General features: G+C 42.2%; 2 protein-coding genes and 1 long non-coding RNA gene across 6 annotated transcripts in view; 2 read left to right on the forward strand and 1 right to left on the reverse strand.

The window, feature by feature from the left end:
• Nucleotides 1-5,367, reverse strand: part of sh3kbp1 (SH3-domain kinase binding protein 1) — a 40,419-nt gene extending 35,052 nt beyond the window's left edge. For all 3 annotated transcript variants that reach the window (XM_083529629.1, XM_083529628.1, XM_083529627.1), the window contains exon 1: nt 4,960-5,367. In XM_083529629.1, coding sequence (XP_083385755.1) covers nt 4,960-4,963 — 4 coding nt within the window. In that variant the 5' untranslated portion in view covers nt 4,964-5,367. The remainder of the gene's footprint in view (nt 1-4,959) is intronic.
• LOC310719689 overlaps nt 1-17,500 on the forward strand; it is a 154,481-nt gene that overhangs the window by 125,773 nt on the left and 11,208 nt on the right. The window lies entirely within an intron of this gene.
• The window catches only part of klhl24b (kelch-like family member 24b), a 20,340-nt gene continuing 11,208 nt past the window's right edge, over nt 8,369-17,500 (forward strand). Inside the window, exons 1-2 of one of the 2 annotated variants that reach the window (XM_083529631.1) lie at nt 8,369-8,595; nt 9,831-10,812. In XM_083529631.1, the coding sequence (XP_083385757.1) occupies nt 9,893-10,812 (920 nt within the window). In that variant the 5' untranslated portion in view covers nt 8,369-8,595; nt 9,831-9,892. The remainder of the gene's footprint in view (nt 8,596-9,830; nt 10,813-17,500) is intronic. The other variant, XM_083529632.1, reaches the window with a different exon arrangement.

Here is a 17,500-nt window from a genome sequence, read left to right on the forward strand (position 1 = left end):
CATCCTCATCCTCATCATAATCACCTGCATCATCACCATCATCATCGTCTTTATTATCATCATCACCATCATTATTATTATCATCGTCTTTATCATCATCATCATCATCTTCTTCATCATCTTTATCATCATCTTCATCATCACCATCATAGTCATGATGAGAATTTAAACACTATTAAAATTCGCTGTGAGAATGAGTTTCATTAAAGGTCATTCACATCGCCGTCCACTAATTAGGAAAATTATTGATCAGCCAATCAGTGTTCAGATCTCATCAGTCATCTATCAGACGAGTCAGTTTCTTCTCTTCACCTACGTTATAGCAGCTATAAACACACGTTCCTTCACCACACACTCTTCTCTCTCTCATGAAGCGGTGGCACTGGAGTCTCCTTTTCTACACGTTACATAAAACATGGATGCTGTAAAACGTGCTGATTATTAGCACATTGGTTACTATGAAAACGTCAGACCTTCTGCGAATCAACTCAAGTCAAGTTTATTTGTATAGCGCTTTTCACAACAGACATCGTCTCAAAGCAGCTTTAAAGAAATCCACAGTGAAGGTGAATGGTGTGTTTATCCCTGATGAGCAGCCGTGGCGACAGTGGCAAGGAAAAACTCCCTTAGATGTTATGAGGAAGAAACCTTGAGAGGAACCAGACTCAAAAGGGGAACCCATCCTCATTTGGGTGACATCAAGAGTTTGATCATAAATCTTTCAACAATACAGAACACTGGAGAGTGAGAACTAACATGAGTACTGGAGTATAAGATTATAAGTGATGTTCTTTCTGCAGTCTTATACAGTCTATATGGTCAGTAGCTCCTAGTTTTATAAGCTCAGCATTTGTGATCATCACAGATCCAGCATCAGAACCAGAAAATCACGACCGGTTCAGAAGCGACGCATCGTGACCCGAGCAGAAGCGAGACACGTCAGGAAGGTGGTTTTGATGCGGCGATCATCTATAGCTCGCTGTGAACATCCTGCATCTTTAAATAGCGCACACAGTTCTCACTGCGGCGGGAAAAAACCCTGAGATATATCGCGGATTAGAGAAACTGAGGTCAAACCAACCACAGGGAGACGACTTCCAACATAACAAAAACACAAACGCTGGAGTGTGAACATCTCTCACACCTGAGAAACATCAGCTCGCTGTAAAATATTCCAAAAATCCAAACTGTTATGGAGACGTCTCGGAGATGTACGAGGAGCGGCTAGAGGAGCGATTATAACGAGAAGATCTCTCTCTCACACACACACACACACACACACACACACACACACACACACACACACACACACAACGTGCAAAGCTTTGTTCAGACACATGTTTAAAGTGTGAGTTAATTCAGGTTCCTCAGAGAGAGGAGGAGAAAGAGAGGGAAAGTAAAACATCTGCAACGTGGCATCACATCTGGAGTCTCTGACATTTTATCTGTCTTTAATAAAAGCTAATAAAAAAGCACCGGTTTTATCCATCACTGATGTTCCTCCACGTTCCACCTTCTGTAACGTTTTTAAAAGCGTTCTTCCGTTTTTTTCCTTTTGCTTTTATTTTTATAGTAAAGATCCGAGTTCAGTGTCGGGATTCTTTTATTCTCTGAATGTTTTTATTTAAACTCGTGATTTTCAGCGTGATTTCAGTCCATGCATCGAATTTATCTATTTATCAAGTATGTGAACAAATTACAATCATGTGAACGGGTCCACACACACACACACGCACGCACGCACGCACGCACGCACGCACGCACGCACGCACGCACGCACGCACGCACACACACACACACACACACACACACACACACACACACACACAGAGTATAAGAGGATTGTGCTGAAGCTGCATTGTAAAAACTTCATAAACATGTGTGTGTGTTGATGTGCACACATCAACACACACATCAACACACACAACACACACAGCAACACGCACCAACACACACATCAATGTGTGTGTGTGTAAGAAAAAGAAATCCAGCAGCACATTTCTGAGACATGTGTGTTGTTTTGTTGTATTTTGGTTCGGGTCTCTAAGAACTCGGGTCCTCAGTCGGTTCGTGAACTAGCAAGCCGAAGCTAACGTCAGTGATGAAGGCATGGGCAGTTGCCATGGTTTCTAGCAAAGCATCATATTTTCACTGCTGACAAGGATGTAAATGTCGACTCTGACCGGGAAATCTGCTCAATTCAAGTAACTACAGCCCCTGATTTAAATATTCATGAATATTAATTAAACAGAGAAAAAAGTCCTGAGTTCTGAGTTTTACAGAGATAGAGAGAGAGAGAGAGAGAGAGAGAGAGTGAGAGAAAGAGTGAGAAAGAGTGAGAGAGAGAGAGAGAGAGAGAGAGAGAGAGAGAGAGAGAGAGAGAGAGAGTGAGAGAAAGAGTGAGAAAGAGTGAGAGAGAGAGAGAGAGAGAGAGAGAGAGAGAGAGTGAGAAAGAGTAAATGAGAGAGAAAGAGTGAGAAAGAGTGAGTGTGTGAGAGAGAGAGAGAAAAAGAGAGAGAGAGAAAGAGTGAGTGAAAAAGAGAGAGAGTGATAGAGAGAGAGAAAGAGAGAGAAAGAGTGAGAAAGAGTGAGTGAAAGAGAGAGAGAGAGAGTGAGAAAGAGTGAGTGAAAGAGAGAGAGAGAGAGAGAGTGAGAAAGAGTGAGTGAAAGAGAGAGAGAGAGAGAGTGAGAAAGAGTGAGTGAAAGAGAGAGAGAGAGAGTGAGAAAGAGTGAGTGAAAGAGAGAGAGAGAGAGTGAGAAAGAGTGAGTGAAAGAGAGAGAGAGAGTGAGAAAAAGAGTGAGTGAAAGAGAGAGAAAGAGTGAGAAAGAGTGAGTGAAAGAGAGGGAGAGAGAAAGAGTGAGAAAGAGTGAGTGAAAGAGAAAGAGAGAGAGAGAGAGAGAGAGAGAGAGAGTGAGAAAGAGTGAGAAAGAGTGAGTGAAAGAGAGAGAGAGAGAGAGTGAGAAAGAGTGAGTGAAAGAGAGAGAGAGAGAGAGAGAGAGAGAGAGAGAGAGAGAGAGAGAGAGAGAGAGAGAGAGAGAGAAAGAGTGAGTGAAAGAGAGAGAGAGAGAGTGAGAAAGAGTGAGTGAAAGAGAGAGAGAGAGAGTGAGAAAGAGTGAGTGAAAGAGAGAGAGAGAGTGAGAAAGAGTGAGTAAAAGAGAGAGAGAGAGTGAGAAAGAGTGAGTGAAAGAGAGAGAGAGAGAGAGAGAGAGGGTGAAAGACAGGAAACTCAGTGTTGATATTGTCGTCGTTGTCGTTGTTGCGTATTTTGTTCTCACTGCAGCACAGAAGTTGTGCACGCTGGATCACTGCTCTTCTGCAAAAGTGCACAAAAAAGGAAGCAGACCTCTCTCTCAGTGTGAATCAGCGCTCGAGTACATCAACCACACACTGACGCTCTCTGCACCACACACACACACACACACACACACACACACACACACACACACACACACACACACACGTATTAACTCTGACACACAACTACACAAATACATAACACAACACAGTAATAACATAATACAACACAATACAACACTCTCTGTACCACACACACACACACACACACACACACACACACACACACACACACACACACACACACACACACACGTATCAACTCTTTAGCACAAAAACACAACATAACAACACAACATCATAACTAAATACAACACAATAAATCACAATACAATGCAACCACACAATGGCCAAAACAATGTTTATCATCTGAACATATGGAGCTTCTCCTCACAGCTCAAAATATCTCTCTCTCTCACACACACACACACACACACACACACACACACACACACACACACACACACACACACACACACACTCCATATCTGCAAGCTTCCTGGTAACAAACCCTGAACACCTCAAATGACTGGAAAACAGAGACACACAAATACACAAGCACATCAACACACAAACACACACTAACACACAAACATCAACACACACAAACACATCAACACACACAAACACACAAGCAAATCGACACACAAACACATCAACACACACTAAAACACAAACATCAAAACACAAACATATTCAACACAAACTCACAAACACATCAACACACAAACACATCAACACAAACTCATCCACACACAAACTCATCCACATGCAAACACATTAAGACACACACATGAACACATGGTGATTCTGAGGGTGAAGTTTGTGGTTTACAGTGTAAACTTCATCAACATCCAACATTAATGTATGTGTGTGTGTGTGTGTGTGTGTGTGTGTGTGTGTGTGTGTGTGTGTGTGTGAATGGTAAAAGGTGTGTCTTATTAGCAGCAGGCTGAAAGTGACACTGTGCCTGTAGTTACAGTTACAAAGCCCTGACACTGGAGACTCCTTTCTTCCGTTATTATTGTTCATGGAGCCTGTGCGTGCGAACCGTTACTATGGAAACAATAAAGTATCAATGTATTAGTTTATTAGTCTGTAATTTTGTGTCCAAGCACTTTTTTTTTTTTTTTTTGCATGAGCGCAAGTGCACTTCCTGTACAGAAACGGCGGATATCCGATTATAGAACGAGCTTTTTCTTTTGATGTTTTCTTGTTGTGTTTTTATAATCTGATTTCTTTTCTGATAAAAAAAAAAAAACTTCGTAGTGTGTGTGTGTGTGTGTGTGTGTGTGTGTGTGTGTGTGTGAGAGAGAGAGAGAGAGAGAGAGAGAGAGAGAGAGAGAGAGCGATGAGGAGAGTGACACAAATACAGCGCCTTCGTATTAAGCTTCAGGAGGAAACACGGCTTTAGGTTTAGACTCGAGCTCCTGATGGAGGCCACTGTTCCATCTGAATAACGGGACGCGTGAGTCCGGAGTGAACACAATGCCCAGCACACACACACACACACACACACACACACACACACACACACACACACACACACACACACACACACACACACACACACACACACACACAGTAGACATCGCCTTACTCACCCATTTATAAACTTGATCTCCGCCGCGTGATCCTCCCGGAGACTGAGGGCTCGAGCTCTCGGAATATTATAAATAAAAAGGAATAAAGTAAGAAGAAGAAGAAGAAGAGTGAAGCTCCAGCTCGGGGGGAGTTGGTGGCGCTCCGGGACGCAGAGAGAAAGAGAAAGACACAGTGGAGGAAAAATGACGGGGAGGAAAACACCGAAACGCCACTCTAATACACTCCGTGCACGCGCACCGGGGCACCGCTCGCGCTCCGCTACTCTCACGCGCACAGATGAAAGGAGCGCGGCGGTGATGCAGCGGAGGAGAAGAACTGTGTGATGTGGCCGCTGCTCCGTTACACACACACACACACACACATACACACACACACCGCCCTGTCCCAGTAACAACCTCATACCGCCTGCAGGAGGCGCCACTGAGTCCGTGGAAGAAAAATCTAAACTCTCGCGAGAACAAGCTACCTGGCGAGCAGAGGAAGTCACGTGACAAGATTTCCTTCCCTTTCTCTCTCTCTCTCTCTCTCTCTCTCTCTCTCTCTCTCTCTCTCTCTCTCTATATATATATATATATATATATATATATATATAAATTAATTTTTTTGTATTGTAAAAGTTGACAGCGTTTCATTCTGGGAAACTTCAGATTTTAAAATATATATATATTATTTCTTCGAACAAAATGATATTATTATTATTATTATAATTATCATTAATAATAATAATAATAATAATAATAATAATAATAATAATAATAATAATAATAATAATAATACATTATTTAGGAGGTGTATTTTGGATTTACTTTGAGCGCCCCCTAGTGTCACAAGCGCCTTATGAAAGGGGTCAGTATTCTAAATTATTCTGAATATTTATTCATTTATTTGTTTGTTGTTTGTATGTTTGTTTGTTTGTTTATGTTATGGTATATTATTTATAAGGAAGCACCACATCCCTGTAGATTAAATTCGGTTACAGATTTCTGGTGAATTCTTTTTATATTATAAAATATAAGTTTTATAGCATTTTATAATATTAGATTAGTTTTACAAAATTGTTATTCAGTGGATTTGTTTTTGTTACAGTATTTTAGTTTATTATATATATTTATAAGGTGCAGATAGATAGATAGATAGATAGATAGATAGATAGATAGATAGATAGATAGATAGATAGATAGATAGATAGATAGATAGATAGATAGATAGATAGATAGATAGATAGATAGATAGATCTATCTGGACTCTGACTGGGCCACTGAAGGACATTTACAGAGTCCTGTAGCCACTTCTTTGTTTTCTTGGCTGTGTGCTGAGGATCGTTGTCCTGTTGGAAGATGAACTGTACATTTCTGCATTCATCTTTTCCTTGATCTTGACTGGTCACCCAGTTCCTGCTGCTGAAAAAACATCTCCACAGCATGATGCTGCCACCACCATGCTTCACAGTAGGGATGTTATTGGCCAGGTGATGACATGATGCCTGGCATTCAGGCCAACGCGTCCTTCAGCTGCCTTTTGTAAAACTCCAGGTGTGGCTTCTGTCTGGACACTCTACCATACAGGCCTGACTGGTGCAGTGATGCAGAGATGGTTGTTCTTCTGAAAGGTTCCCCTCTCTCCACAGAGAAACACTGGTTCTGTTTCAGAGTGACCATCGGGTTATTGGTCACCTCTCTGTCTAAGGACCCTCTCCCCCGATCACTCAGTTTGGCCAGGAAGCTACGTTTTACGAAGAGTCCTGGTTCCCTGGACTTCATGGCTTGGATTGTGCTCTAAAATGCACTGTAACTGTGGGACCGTCTATAGACAGGTGTGTGCCTTTCCACATCATGTCCAATCAGCTGAATTTACCACAGGTGGACTTCAATCTAATTGTAGATACATCTCAGGGATGATCAGTGGCAATCAATTTTGAGGAAAATAATGCATTTAATCCATTTTGGAAAAAAACTGTATCATAACAAAATGTGGAAATCTCTGCTACCACTAGAGGGCGCTGTGGATCTATTACTAAGACATTAAAATGGAAAAAGGAAGAATTTACTTCTGAAATGATTTCATATCCACCAGGATGATGATGATGATAAAGTTGATGATGAAGATGATAATGATGTTCTGTGATGTTTGATGATGTTTTTATGAAATGTAATCACTGAACAGAACCGAGACAGATTTAATAGAATTAGATTTTATTGAGGACTGTTCCAGGTAAAGAGACGTCTCAGGGATCAGTCAGGAAAAAAATTGGACATTCAGAAGTCTGTATTATTAAACCTGTGCTAAATCTGAACCTAGAACTTTATGGAACTCTTTGGACATGGATGCTCAAAGCTAGAACGCTCTTAGAAAAAGATTTGCCCTTGTGCTCTTTATCTCTGACAATAAATCAATACAGCAGAGTGCTAGTGAAGAAGAAGAAGAAGAAGAAGAGGAAGAAGAGGAAGAAGAGGAAGAAGAAGACGTGTTTTAGTTTTTATTTGAATATTTGTTTCCTTTTAGAGTTCTTGTGGAATTTCCTGGAGGATTTCAGCAGGCTACCCTCAGGCTTCGAGAAGACAGAAAAGAAAAAGAGATCTATTTTTCCCTCTCAACTTCCTGGAACAAATTACTGGGAATGTTTTTTAGCTGAAGAGAAAAAACCTGTCCTCAAGCAAGAACACCTCACTCAGGAACCCAGTAATCAGTGTGTTTCTCATTAGTTCCCTTTACAACGATCCTGAAACACGCTTGAGGCTTTTTCTGTTGAGATCTTCTAGAAACATTGAAAAGGATTTTTGTTCTCTGATTAAACACTTCCATTGAGATTCTATGAAGTATCCTAGAACCTAATGTTTAATCTTTAGAGGTTGCAAATAAAACATCTATATGAATCTAAGCATGGTCCACAGAACCCCTGAAGAACCCATTAATAAGACTTTCATGCTTATGTTAGGCTTTAGAAAGCCTCCTGAAGGGTTCTCTGGTTTGAATAGAGATTATAAATGGAACTCAATTAGGCAGCGAGGAACCCTTGAGGAACACTTTGCTGACAGTGTACACTTTTGAAAAGCTTCAGTGGAGCATCCTGGAGGGTTCTTTAGTTTTTTTTTCTTATAAACTCTAATGGTGCTGCACGAAATTGTTCTCCTTTATGAAATTAAAACATCTGGAGAACCCAATAAACCCAGTGGTGCAGGGGTACTGGGCCGGCTTAGTGTTAGAGGTTGATGATTTTGGTGGAACTGGATGATCAGTTTAAATCACATTTCCGTCCACACGCCCTCCAGCTGTTTGTAAACACCAGCTGCCATGTGGCAATCTGACTTCATATGGAAGGCGGGGTTTTACTCTGTAGTACAAAGCAGTGTGTATAACGGAGAGATCAATAGGGTTACACACTACAACTCCCACAATCCTCCTTACTGTGGGCTGATGGGTTCTGGTGTGTGGTTGGATTGAGGATGCGGTGGGAGGTGGATGAGAGAGAGAGAGAGAGAGAGAGAGAGAGAGAGAGAGAGAGAGAGAGAATTGCGCACTGAACAGAGTGAAACCTCAGCTCTAAGAGAAAGAAGAAAGAAACAAGAAAGAGGAAATTTACTTCAAAGAAAAAAAGCTTTAAAAAAATTCAGATCAAACTTCAGCCTGTTTTAAAGGTAAATTCTGATTAATTGCCGCAAATGGCTCCATTTATTTATTTTATGAATTGTATTTATTTTTCTGTATTTTATTTGTTTGATTTGATTTATTCGGCTGTTCTTCACCCAGCACTCATCAGCAGATTTAAATCTCCACCATCCGAAGTGGTTTAAATTGTAGAAAAACTTAGTTCTTTATTATGAATAGAATAAACGCAGATGTCGCATTGTGAAGGTGATCTGCTCAAACACGTGTCAACTTTCACCTCCTGCTTCATTGTTTACATCTAAATTTACATCAAGAGCTTATTATTGATTTCCCAGAATTCAGAGTTATCAGTTCGGACAGGTGACTAAACTACTGAGGGATTCAGTTATTGATCTGCTCCTAATCTGTTGTTGATCCTTTATTGATATAATGCTGATCTGTTATTATTCTGCTGTTGATCCGTTTCTGATCTGCTCTTGAGCTTTTACTCATCTGTTCCTGATCAGTTATTGATCTGAGTCTCATCTGCTTTTGATCAGTTATTAATCAAGTTATTGATCTGTTTTTGATCTGTTTTTGATCTGTTCTTGATATTTTATTGATCTTTTGTTGATCTTCTGGAGAACAATACGATTTAGAATTTATTATTATGTATGTATTAGATATAAGTGAGGTGTTTGGATTTGTTTCTAAAGTAAAGTTTAGAACAAAATAAGAAATAAACACATGCAGCAGGCAGATAAAAAAAACTACAGCTCAAACCCCAGAAAATGACACCAGGATATCAGGTTTGTTCACAGTTGTAGCTTTATCTGGTGAGGAACCATTTGATTCTTTTATGAAATTCTATGCTAGCTTTTGTGTGTGTGTGTGTGTGTGTGTGTGTGTGTGTGTTTCAGTTTTTTATTTATAACCCATGTGTGAGTGTGTATGAACACTAGGAGGCAGCAGGTGAACCAGGGCCACGTGCACAAGGCTCCCCAGGTGAGTGCACCTGCTGCCCCTAAGCCATGTCTTGAATAACACGTAAAAAAGAAAAGAAGAGTGCGAGAAGTAAATGAGGACGATGTCTCGTATTTAATGTCTCCTGGCATAAACTGCACCGTGTCTCATTAAACCCTGCAGAGGAACGTTACACCTGTTAACAAGGATTAACAGGTTTATCACAAATTTGCAGTTTAGATCGTAAAGAGAATGTTCATTTTTGTAATCTCACACCGGTAAATATGGTGGTGTTGTTGAATCTTCTTTCTCTTCTTCTCAGCAGATCTAGTTCCTCCTCCTGTTTCTGTGCCTGGGCCTCAGGCCTGATCCAATCTGTCTGCCATGGTACTGATCCTGGGAAGGCGGCTAGCCCGGGAGGAGTCGGGTGTCCATGAGTCTCCGGCCGTCAAGCGCAAAGTTCTGGAGATGGACACAAAAACTTTGAGCAGTCACGATGTGTTTGACTTCTCCTCTGGCCCAAGTCATGCAGACAGCATCCTCCAGATGTTGAACGAGTTTCGTGACGGCCGTCTCTTCACTGATGTGGTGATCAGCGTGGAGGGACGTGAGTTCCCCTGTCACCGCGCCATGCTGTCAGCCTGCAGCAGCTACTTCCGCGCCATGTTTTGTAACGACCACCGCGAGAGCCGCGCCATGCTGGTGGAGATCAACGGCATCCGTGCAGACGCCATGGACACCTTCCTGCAGTACGTGTACACGGGCCGGGCTCACATCACCACCGACAACGTGCAGTTCCTGTTTGAGACGTCCAGCTTGTTCCAGATTGGGACGCTGCGTGACGCTTGTGCCAAGTTTCTGGAAGACCAGCTGGACCCGTGCAACTGCCTGGGCATTCAGAGGTTCGCTGATGCTCACTCGCTCAAGCAGCTGGCTAACCGCTGTCGTAACTACGCTCTGCAGAGCTTTGCCGATGTGGCGCAGCATGAGGAGTTCCTGGACCTGCGCCGGGACGAGCTTGAGGAATACATCTCCAGCGACGAGCTGGCCATCGGGAAGGAGGAGACAGTGTTCGAGGCCGTCATGCGCTGGGTTTATTATGACATTGAGCACCGTCGCGCCGTCCTCCGAGACCTCCTGACACACGTTCGCCTGCCGCTGCTCCACCCAAACTACTTCGTGCAGACCGTTGAAGGAGATCAGCTCATCCAGAATGCTCCAGAGTGCTACCAGCTGCTCCATGAGGCACGGCGTTACCACGTCCTGGGCAATGAAATGATGTCTCCTCGCACACGCCCACGCAGGTATGATCTGTATGGTGTTCTTTGGAAGGTTAATGATTATGGCTAGTTATAAGATTTCTATTAGTGCAAGGTGGTATCAAAACGCTTTGAGACTCGCTCTGTTTACAAGAATTTATCGATGCTTCCACACTATCCCTTCAAAATAGTTTCCTTGCACAGCAATACAGTTCCTAGCGTTCTTCTCGAACGTGTTCTAAAAGTCTTCCTTCTGCAATTCGAGCTTGATCTCCACTAAGGTGTCCAAACGACGACCTTTAAACTGGATCTTCATCTTTGGCAGAGGGTGAAGTCTGCAAGAGCTAAATCTGGCGAGTAGTGTGGGTGCGGAAGTGAGATCATGCTGTTCATGTGTGAGGAGCTCGGTGATCGGGTGCACACGTGGTCAGAACAGCAGGCGTGGTAATGCAGAATAGCACCAGTTGCACAGCTGGCGATGTACACAGGACTTATAAAGGTTGGCGCTCCCTGTGACTGTGCGTGCAGCCGTTTGCTTCCATCTCGAAACTTCTCAAAACTTCTGTCTTGAATCTTCTTGATACACCTCATATTACTACATTGGGATCTAAAAAGAAGTGCTCAGGGTTGCTCCAGAAAGAAACTGGAGTCAGGAATGAAAAAAAAAGTATTCACATATCTTAAATTAGCAACATGCAATTAGCAAGCTAGCATTGGGCAAGTATATAAATGTGTGATGAGTGAAAAGCAATCGAGTGTGTCCTTCATCTCCTCAGGTCTCGTCCTCGTTGTGCTTTTACACACAGAGACGAGACGTTTGACTGCAGGAATGTAACGAAGAAGGAGGTTGGAAAAAAACAGAAAGGTTTTAATAAGCTGTGTAAAAGCCGCGTGATCAGCGGGAGCTTCTTGTGAGACGTGACGTCTCGCCGTTTCTTTGTGTTGTGCTTCAGTATTCTGTGTTTAGTTCCTTGTGTAAAACAAGACCAAAGATCAGATCTGTTTAATCCGGATCACCTCGGTCTCCCTCCTGCCAGCCTGCCTGTGACTCTCTCTCTACCCATTTCACTTACTCAACATTTTAATTCTGCATCCACAAGAACGAAATGTAGCTCGTAGCATGATTTCTCTCTACAAAGACAAGAACAAACATGAAAAGAACACCTGGTGAGGTATAGAGAGAGAGAGAGAGAGAGAGAGAGCGAGAGCGAGAGAGAGAGATTTGAGGTTTGGTGTATGAATTAATTATACAAACTGATACAGTACTGATCCAAAACAAATCTCATACTGAGCCAACAATTATCTAAAACATATCTAACACTGATTTGGTACTGATCTTATAATGATCCAGTAGTTATTCAACACTGATCTGACACTGATCCAATACAGATTCAGCACTGATCCAGAACTGATCCAATACTGATCAGACACTCATTTAATACTGATCCAATACTTATAAAACACTAATCCAACATTGATCCAACACTGACCCAAAACTGATCCAGTACTGATCTAATAGTGATCCAATCCAGGGATCAAAACCACTCCAATACTGATCTAACACTAACCCAGTACTGATACTGATCCAATAATGATTTATTTTGATATATTTCAATTCCAGTCTGATAGATCTAATAATGATCTGATGCTGATCCAATATTTAGATCTGATTCTAATCTAATAATCTTCAGTTTAGAATCTATGGAGGTCCAATACTAATCCGATACAGTGCTGATTGGACTGTGATCCAACATGTTCTTATACAGGTCAAAAGAATGAACTATAATCAGGCCAAGATTATACATGTAAACAGCACAAAACACACAAATATATATTCAGTGAGGAAAATAAGTATTTGAACACGCTGCTATTTTGCAAGTTCTCCCACTTAGAAATCATGGAGGGTCTGAAATTGTCATCGTAGGTGCATGTCCACTGTGAGAGACATAATCTAAAAAAAAAAATCCAGAAATCACAATATATGATATTTAAACTATTTATTTGTATGATGCAGCTGCAAATAAGTATTTGAACACCTGAGAAAGTCAATGTTAATATTTGGTACAGGAGCCTTTGTTTGCAATTACAGAGGTCAAACGTTTCCTGTAGTTTTTCACCAGGTTTGCACACACTGCAGGAGGGATTTTGGCCCACTCCTCCACACAGATCTTCTCTAGATCAGTCAGGTTTCTGGCTGAGTTTGAGCTCCCTCCAAAGATTCTCTATTGGGTTTAGGTCTGGAGACTGGCTAGACCACGCCAGAACCTTGATATGCTTCTTACAGAGCCACTCCTTGGTTATCCTGGCTGTGTGCTTCGGGTCATTGTCATGTTGGAAGACCCAGCCTCGACCCATCTTCAATGCTCTAACTGAGGGAAGGAGGTTATTCCCCAAAATCTCGCAATACATGGCCCCGGTCATCCTCTCCTTAATACAGTGCAGTCGCCCTGTCCCATGTGCAGAAAAACACCCCCAAAGCATGATGCTACCACCCCCATGCTTCACAGTAGGGATGGTGTTCTTGGGATGGTACTCATCATTCTTCTTCCTCCAAAAACGTTTAGTGGAATTATGACCCAAAAGTTCTATTTTGGTCTCATCTGACCACATGACTTTCTCCCATGACTCCTCTGGATCATCCAAATGGCCACTGGCAAACTTAAGACGTGCCTGGACATGTGCTGGTTTAAGCAGGGGAACCTTCCGTGCCATGCATGATTTCAAACCATGACGTCTTAGTGTATTACCCACAGTAACCTTGGAAACGGTGGTCCCAGCTCTTTTCAGGTCATTGACCAGCTCCTCCCGTGTAGTTCTGGGCTGATTTCTCACCTTCCTTATGATCATTGAGACCCCACGAGGTGAGATCTTGCATGGAGCCCCAGTCCGAGGGAGATTGACAGTCATGTTTAGCTTCTTCCATTTTCTAATGATTGCTCCAACAGTGGACCTTTTTTCACCAAGCTGCTTGGCAATTTCCCCGTAGCCCTTTCCAGCCTTGTGGAGGTGTACAATTTTGTCTCTAGTGTCTTTGGACAGCTCTTTGGTCTTGGCCATGTTAGTAGTTGGATTCTTACTGATTGTATGGGGTGGACAGGTGTCTTTATGCAGCTAACGAGCTCAAACAGGTGCATCTAATTTAGGATAATAAATGTAGTGGAGGTGGACATTTTAAAGGCAGACTAACAGGTCTTTGAGGGTCAGAATTCTAGCTGATAGACAGGTGTTCAAATACTTATTTGCAGCTGTATCATACAAATAATTAGTTTAAAAATCATAAATTGTGATTTCTGGATTTTTTTTTTTTAGATTATGTCTCTCACAGTGGACATGCACCTACGATGACAATTTCAGACCCCTCCATGATTTCTAAGTGGGAGAACTTGCAAAATAGAAGGGTGTTCAAATACATATTTTCCTCACTGTATATTTGTGTGTGTGTGTGTGTTTGTGTGTGTGTGTGTGTTTCTGTGTGTGTGGCCACATGCTCTTTGTTTTTCTGTACGGCTGTGACTTTTCTTTTTTTCTTCACCGGTGAACTTTGGAACTGGTCTGAACGCAATCGGGCAAAACAATCCGTCATTATGTCTGTCTGTGTGTCTGTGTGTGTCTGTGTGTGTGTGTGTGTGTGTGTGTGTGTGTGTGTATAAAAGTGTGTGTCATTGTTAGTTGTGTGAAACGGCTGTGGAAGTGGAGGTGCAGTTCTGTAATGAGCTCAACTGCCATGACGAAGTCACGCGACGGAGAATAACAGCCGTTAAACACACAGAGATTCTGTGTGTGTGTGTGTGTGTGTGTGTGTGTGTGTGTGTGTATGTGTGTGTGTGTGTGTGTGTGTGTGTGTTTGAAGGAAAGGGTTAGGGCCGTGTTCAGCAGGGTGTTGGTTTGCAGCAGGCTGCTCCACTCCCTCTGTCTCCAGGCAGATCACACAGCAACATTTCCGTATTTTATTACGTGATTTTCTGTGGAACAGCAGCGTGTTTCTTCTTCCTCTATCACAGGGTTCTGCTGTTTCTGAGGGAAAGAGGAGGAGCACAGAGTTTTTTGGGCACAGAGCCACTGTATGCTGTGAGACCTCAATCTCGTCTCTCTCTCTCTCTCTCTCTCTCTCTCTCTCTCTCTCTCTCTCTCTCTCTCTCTCTCTCTCTTTCTCTCTCTCTCTCCCTCTCTCTCTCTCTCTCTCTCTCTCTCTCTCTCTTTCTCTCTCTCTCTCTCTCTCTCTCTCTCTCTCTCTCTCTCTCTCTCTCTCTCTTTCTCTCTCTCTCTTTCTCTCTCCCTCTCTCTCTCTCCCTCTCTCTCTCTCTCCCTCTCTCTCTCTCTCTCTTTCTCTCTCTCTCTCTCTCTCTCTGTCCCTCTCTCTCCCTCTCTCTCTCTCTCTCTCTCTCTCTCTCTCTCTCTCTCTCTGCAGTAATCTTGCGTTTTTGTTCCCCTGCTATTCTTAGCTCAGGGCCGAGACTGGAGGACAAAAACACACAAAGTCACACAAACTGGTTCTGTTAATGAGTTACAGCAGAGGGAACTCATTGTGTGTGTGTGTGTGTGTGTGTGTGTGTGTGTGTGTGTGTGTGTGTGTGTGTGTGTGTGTGTGAAAAGTTCACTGTAATAATGAAAAAAATATCCCAAACACATTATGCTTTTTTTTGTGTTGACAAAAGTGACATTTTTCAGCATGAAACATTTCTGCATAAATCCTGTGCAATAAATCAGTTCTGATGGTAATGATGTCATTTTAACCAAAAGTATGTGGACACCGGAGTGTGAATCCTTTCAACCATCTCTTTCCACACACATTTGCTGTAGTCAAGTCAAGTCAAGTCAAGTTTATTTGTATAGCGCTTTTCACAACAGACATTGTCTCAAAGCAGCTTTACAGAAAACAACAGTGAAGGTGAATGGTGTGCGTTTGTCCCTGATGAGCAGCCGTGGCGACAGTGGCAAGGAAAAACTCCCTTAGATGATATGAGGAAGAAACCTTGAGAGGAACCAGACTCAAAGGGGAACCCATCCTCATATGGGTGACATCAAGAGTTTGGTCATAAATCTTTCAACAATACAGAACAATTTGTGATCATCATAGATCCAGCATCAGCTTCTCCATGCCAGGGCCTTTAAACACTCGGCATCTACTTCTCCATGATCATCCATAGGTCCATAATCTTCACGAGGTGGGATGTGACTGGAGCTGGCCAAACCTCAGGATGCCTCGGGATGGGGAGAGAAAGAGAAGCAGTGGAGAGGAATTAGCGTAGCTGCTGTTCATGATATTAACAGCACAAGTTGATAATGTGCATGTGATCAGATGTTCTGGAGCACAAGGTTGTGATGTGATGTGTGTGATGTGTGTTATGTGTAGGCTTTGCTAAAAAGATATGTTTTTAATCTACACTTAAACTGGGAGAGTGTATCTGAACCCCGAACACTGTCAGGAAGACTATTCCAGAGTTTAGGAGCTAAATGTGAAAATGCTCTACCGCCTTTAGTGGACTTTGCTATTCTAGGAACTACTAGAAGCCCAGAGTTTTGAGATCTCAGGGAGCGTGACGGATTGTAGCGTGTTAAGAGACTGGATAGATACATGGGAGCCAAACCATTTAGTGCTTTAGAAGTGAGGAGCAGTAGTTTGTAGTCTATTCGAAACTTAATAGGAAGCCAATGTAGGGACGATAAGATTGGGGTTATATGATCGTATTTTCTTGACCTAGTAAGAACTCTTGCTGCGGCATTCTGAACTAACTGAAGCTTGTTTATTAATGATGCAGGACATCCACCTAGTAATGCATTACAGTAGTCTATTCTAGAGGTCATAAACGCATGGACGAGCTTCTCTGCATCAGATATAGATAACATATTTCTTAGCTTAGAAATATTTCTAAGGTGAAAGAAGGCTGTTTTTGTAACTTGATTGATGTGATTTTTAAAAGATAAGTTGCTGTCTAAAATAACTTCCAGGTCTTTTACCGTTGAACTAGTAGTTACAGAACAACCACCTAAATGCAGGCTGAGATGCTGGAGCTTCTGTGTACTATTTTTTGGGCCGATGAGCGAAATCTCCGTTTTATCAGAATTTAATAGCAGAAAGTTATGGGTCATCCAATCTCTTATTTCTTCAACACACTCAGTTATGCGAGCTAATTGAGCTGTATCGCCTGGTTTGGATGAAATATATAGCTGGGTATCATCAGCATAACAATGGAAGCTAATTCCATGCCTTCTAATAATATTTCCTAATGGAAGCATGTATATTGTAAAAAGCAGGGGTCCTAGAACTGACCCTTGTGGCACGCCATAATTTACTAGCATTATGCTGGATAGCTCTCCATTTAAATCTACGAAATGGTAACGATTGGACAGGTAGGATTTAAACCAGCTTAATGCCTGTCCCTGAATACCGATGTAATTCTGTAAGCGATCGAGGAGAAGATCATGATCTATAGTGTCGAACGCAGCACTAAGATCTAGTAAAACTAATAGGGAGATGTAGCCTTGGTCTGAAGCTAAAAACAGGTCGTTAGTGATTTTAACTAGAGCAGTTTCTGTGCTATGATGGGGCCTAAAACCTGACTGAAACTCTTCAAAGATATTGTTCTCCTGCAAGTGGTTACATAACTGGGCAGCGACAATCTTTTCTAAAATCTTAGACATAAATGGGAGATTTGAAATTGGTCTGTAATTCGATAGCGTGTTTGGATCCAGATTAGGTTTTTTAATGAGGGGCTTAATAACTGCTAACTTG

Source organism: Silurus aristotelis, assembly GCF_946808225.1.
Source record: "Silurus aristotelis genome assembly, chromosome: 25".
In the NCBI taxonomy this organism is placed as follows: Eukaryota; Metazoa; Chordata; class Actinopteri; order Siluriformes; family Siluridae; genus Silurus; species Silurus aristotelis.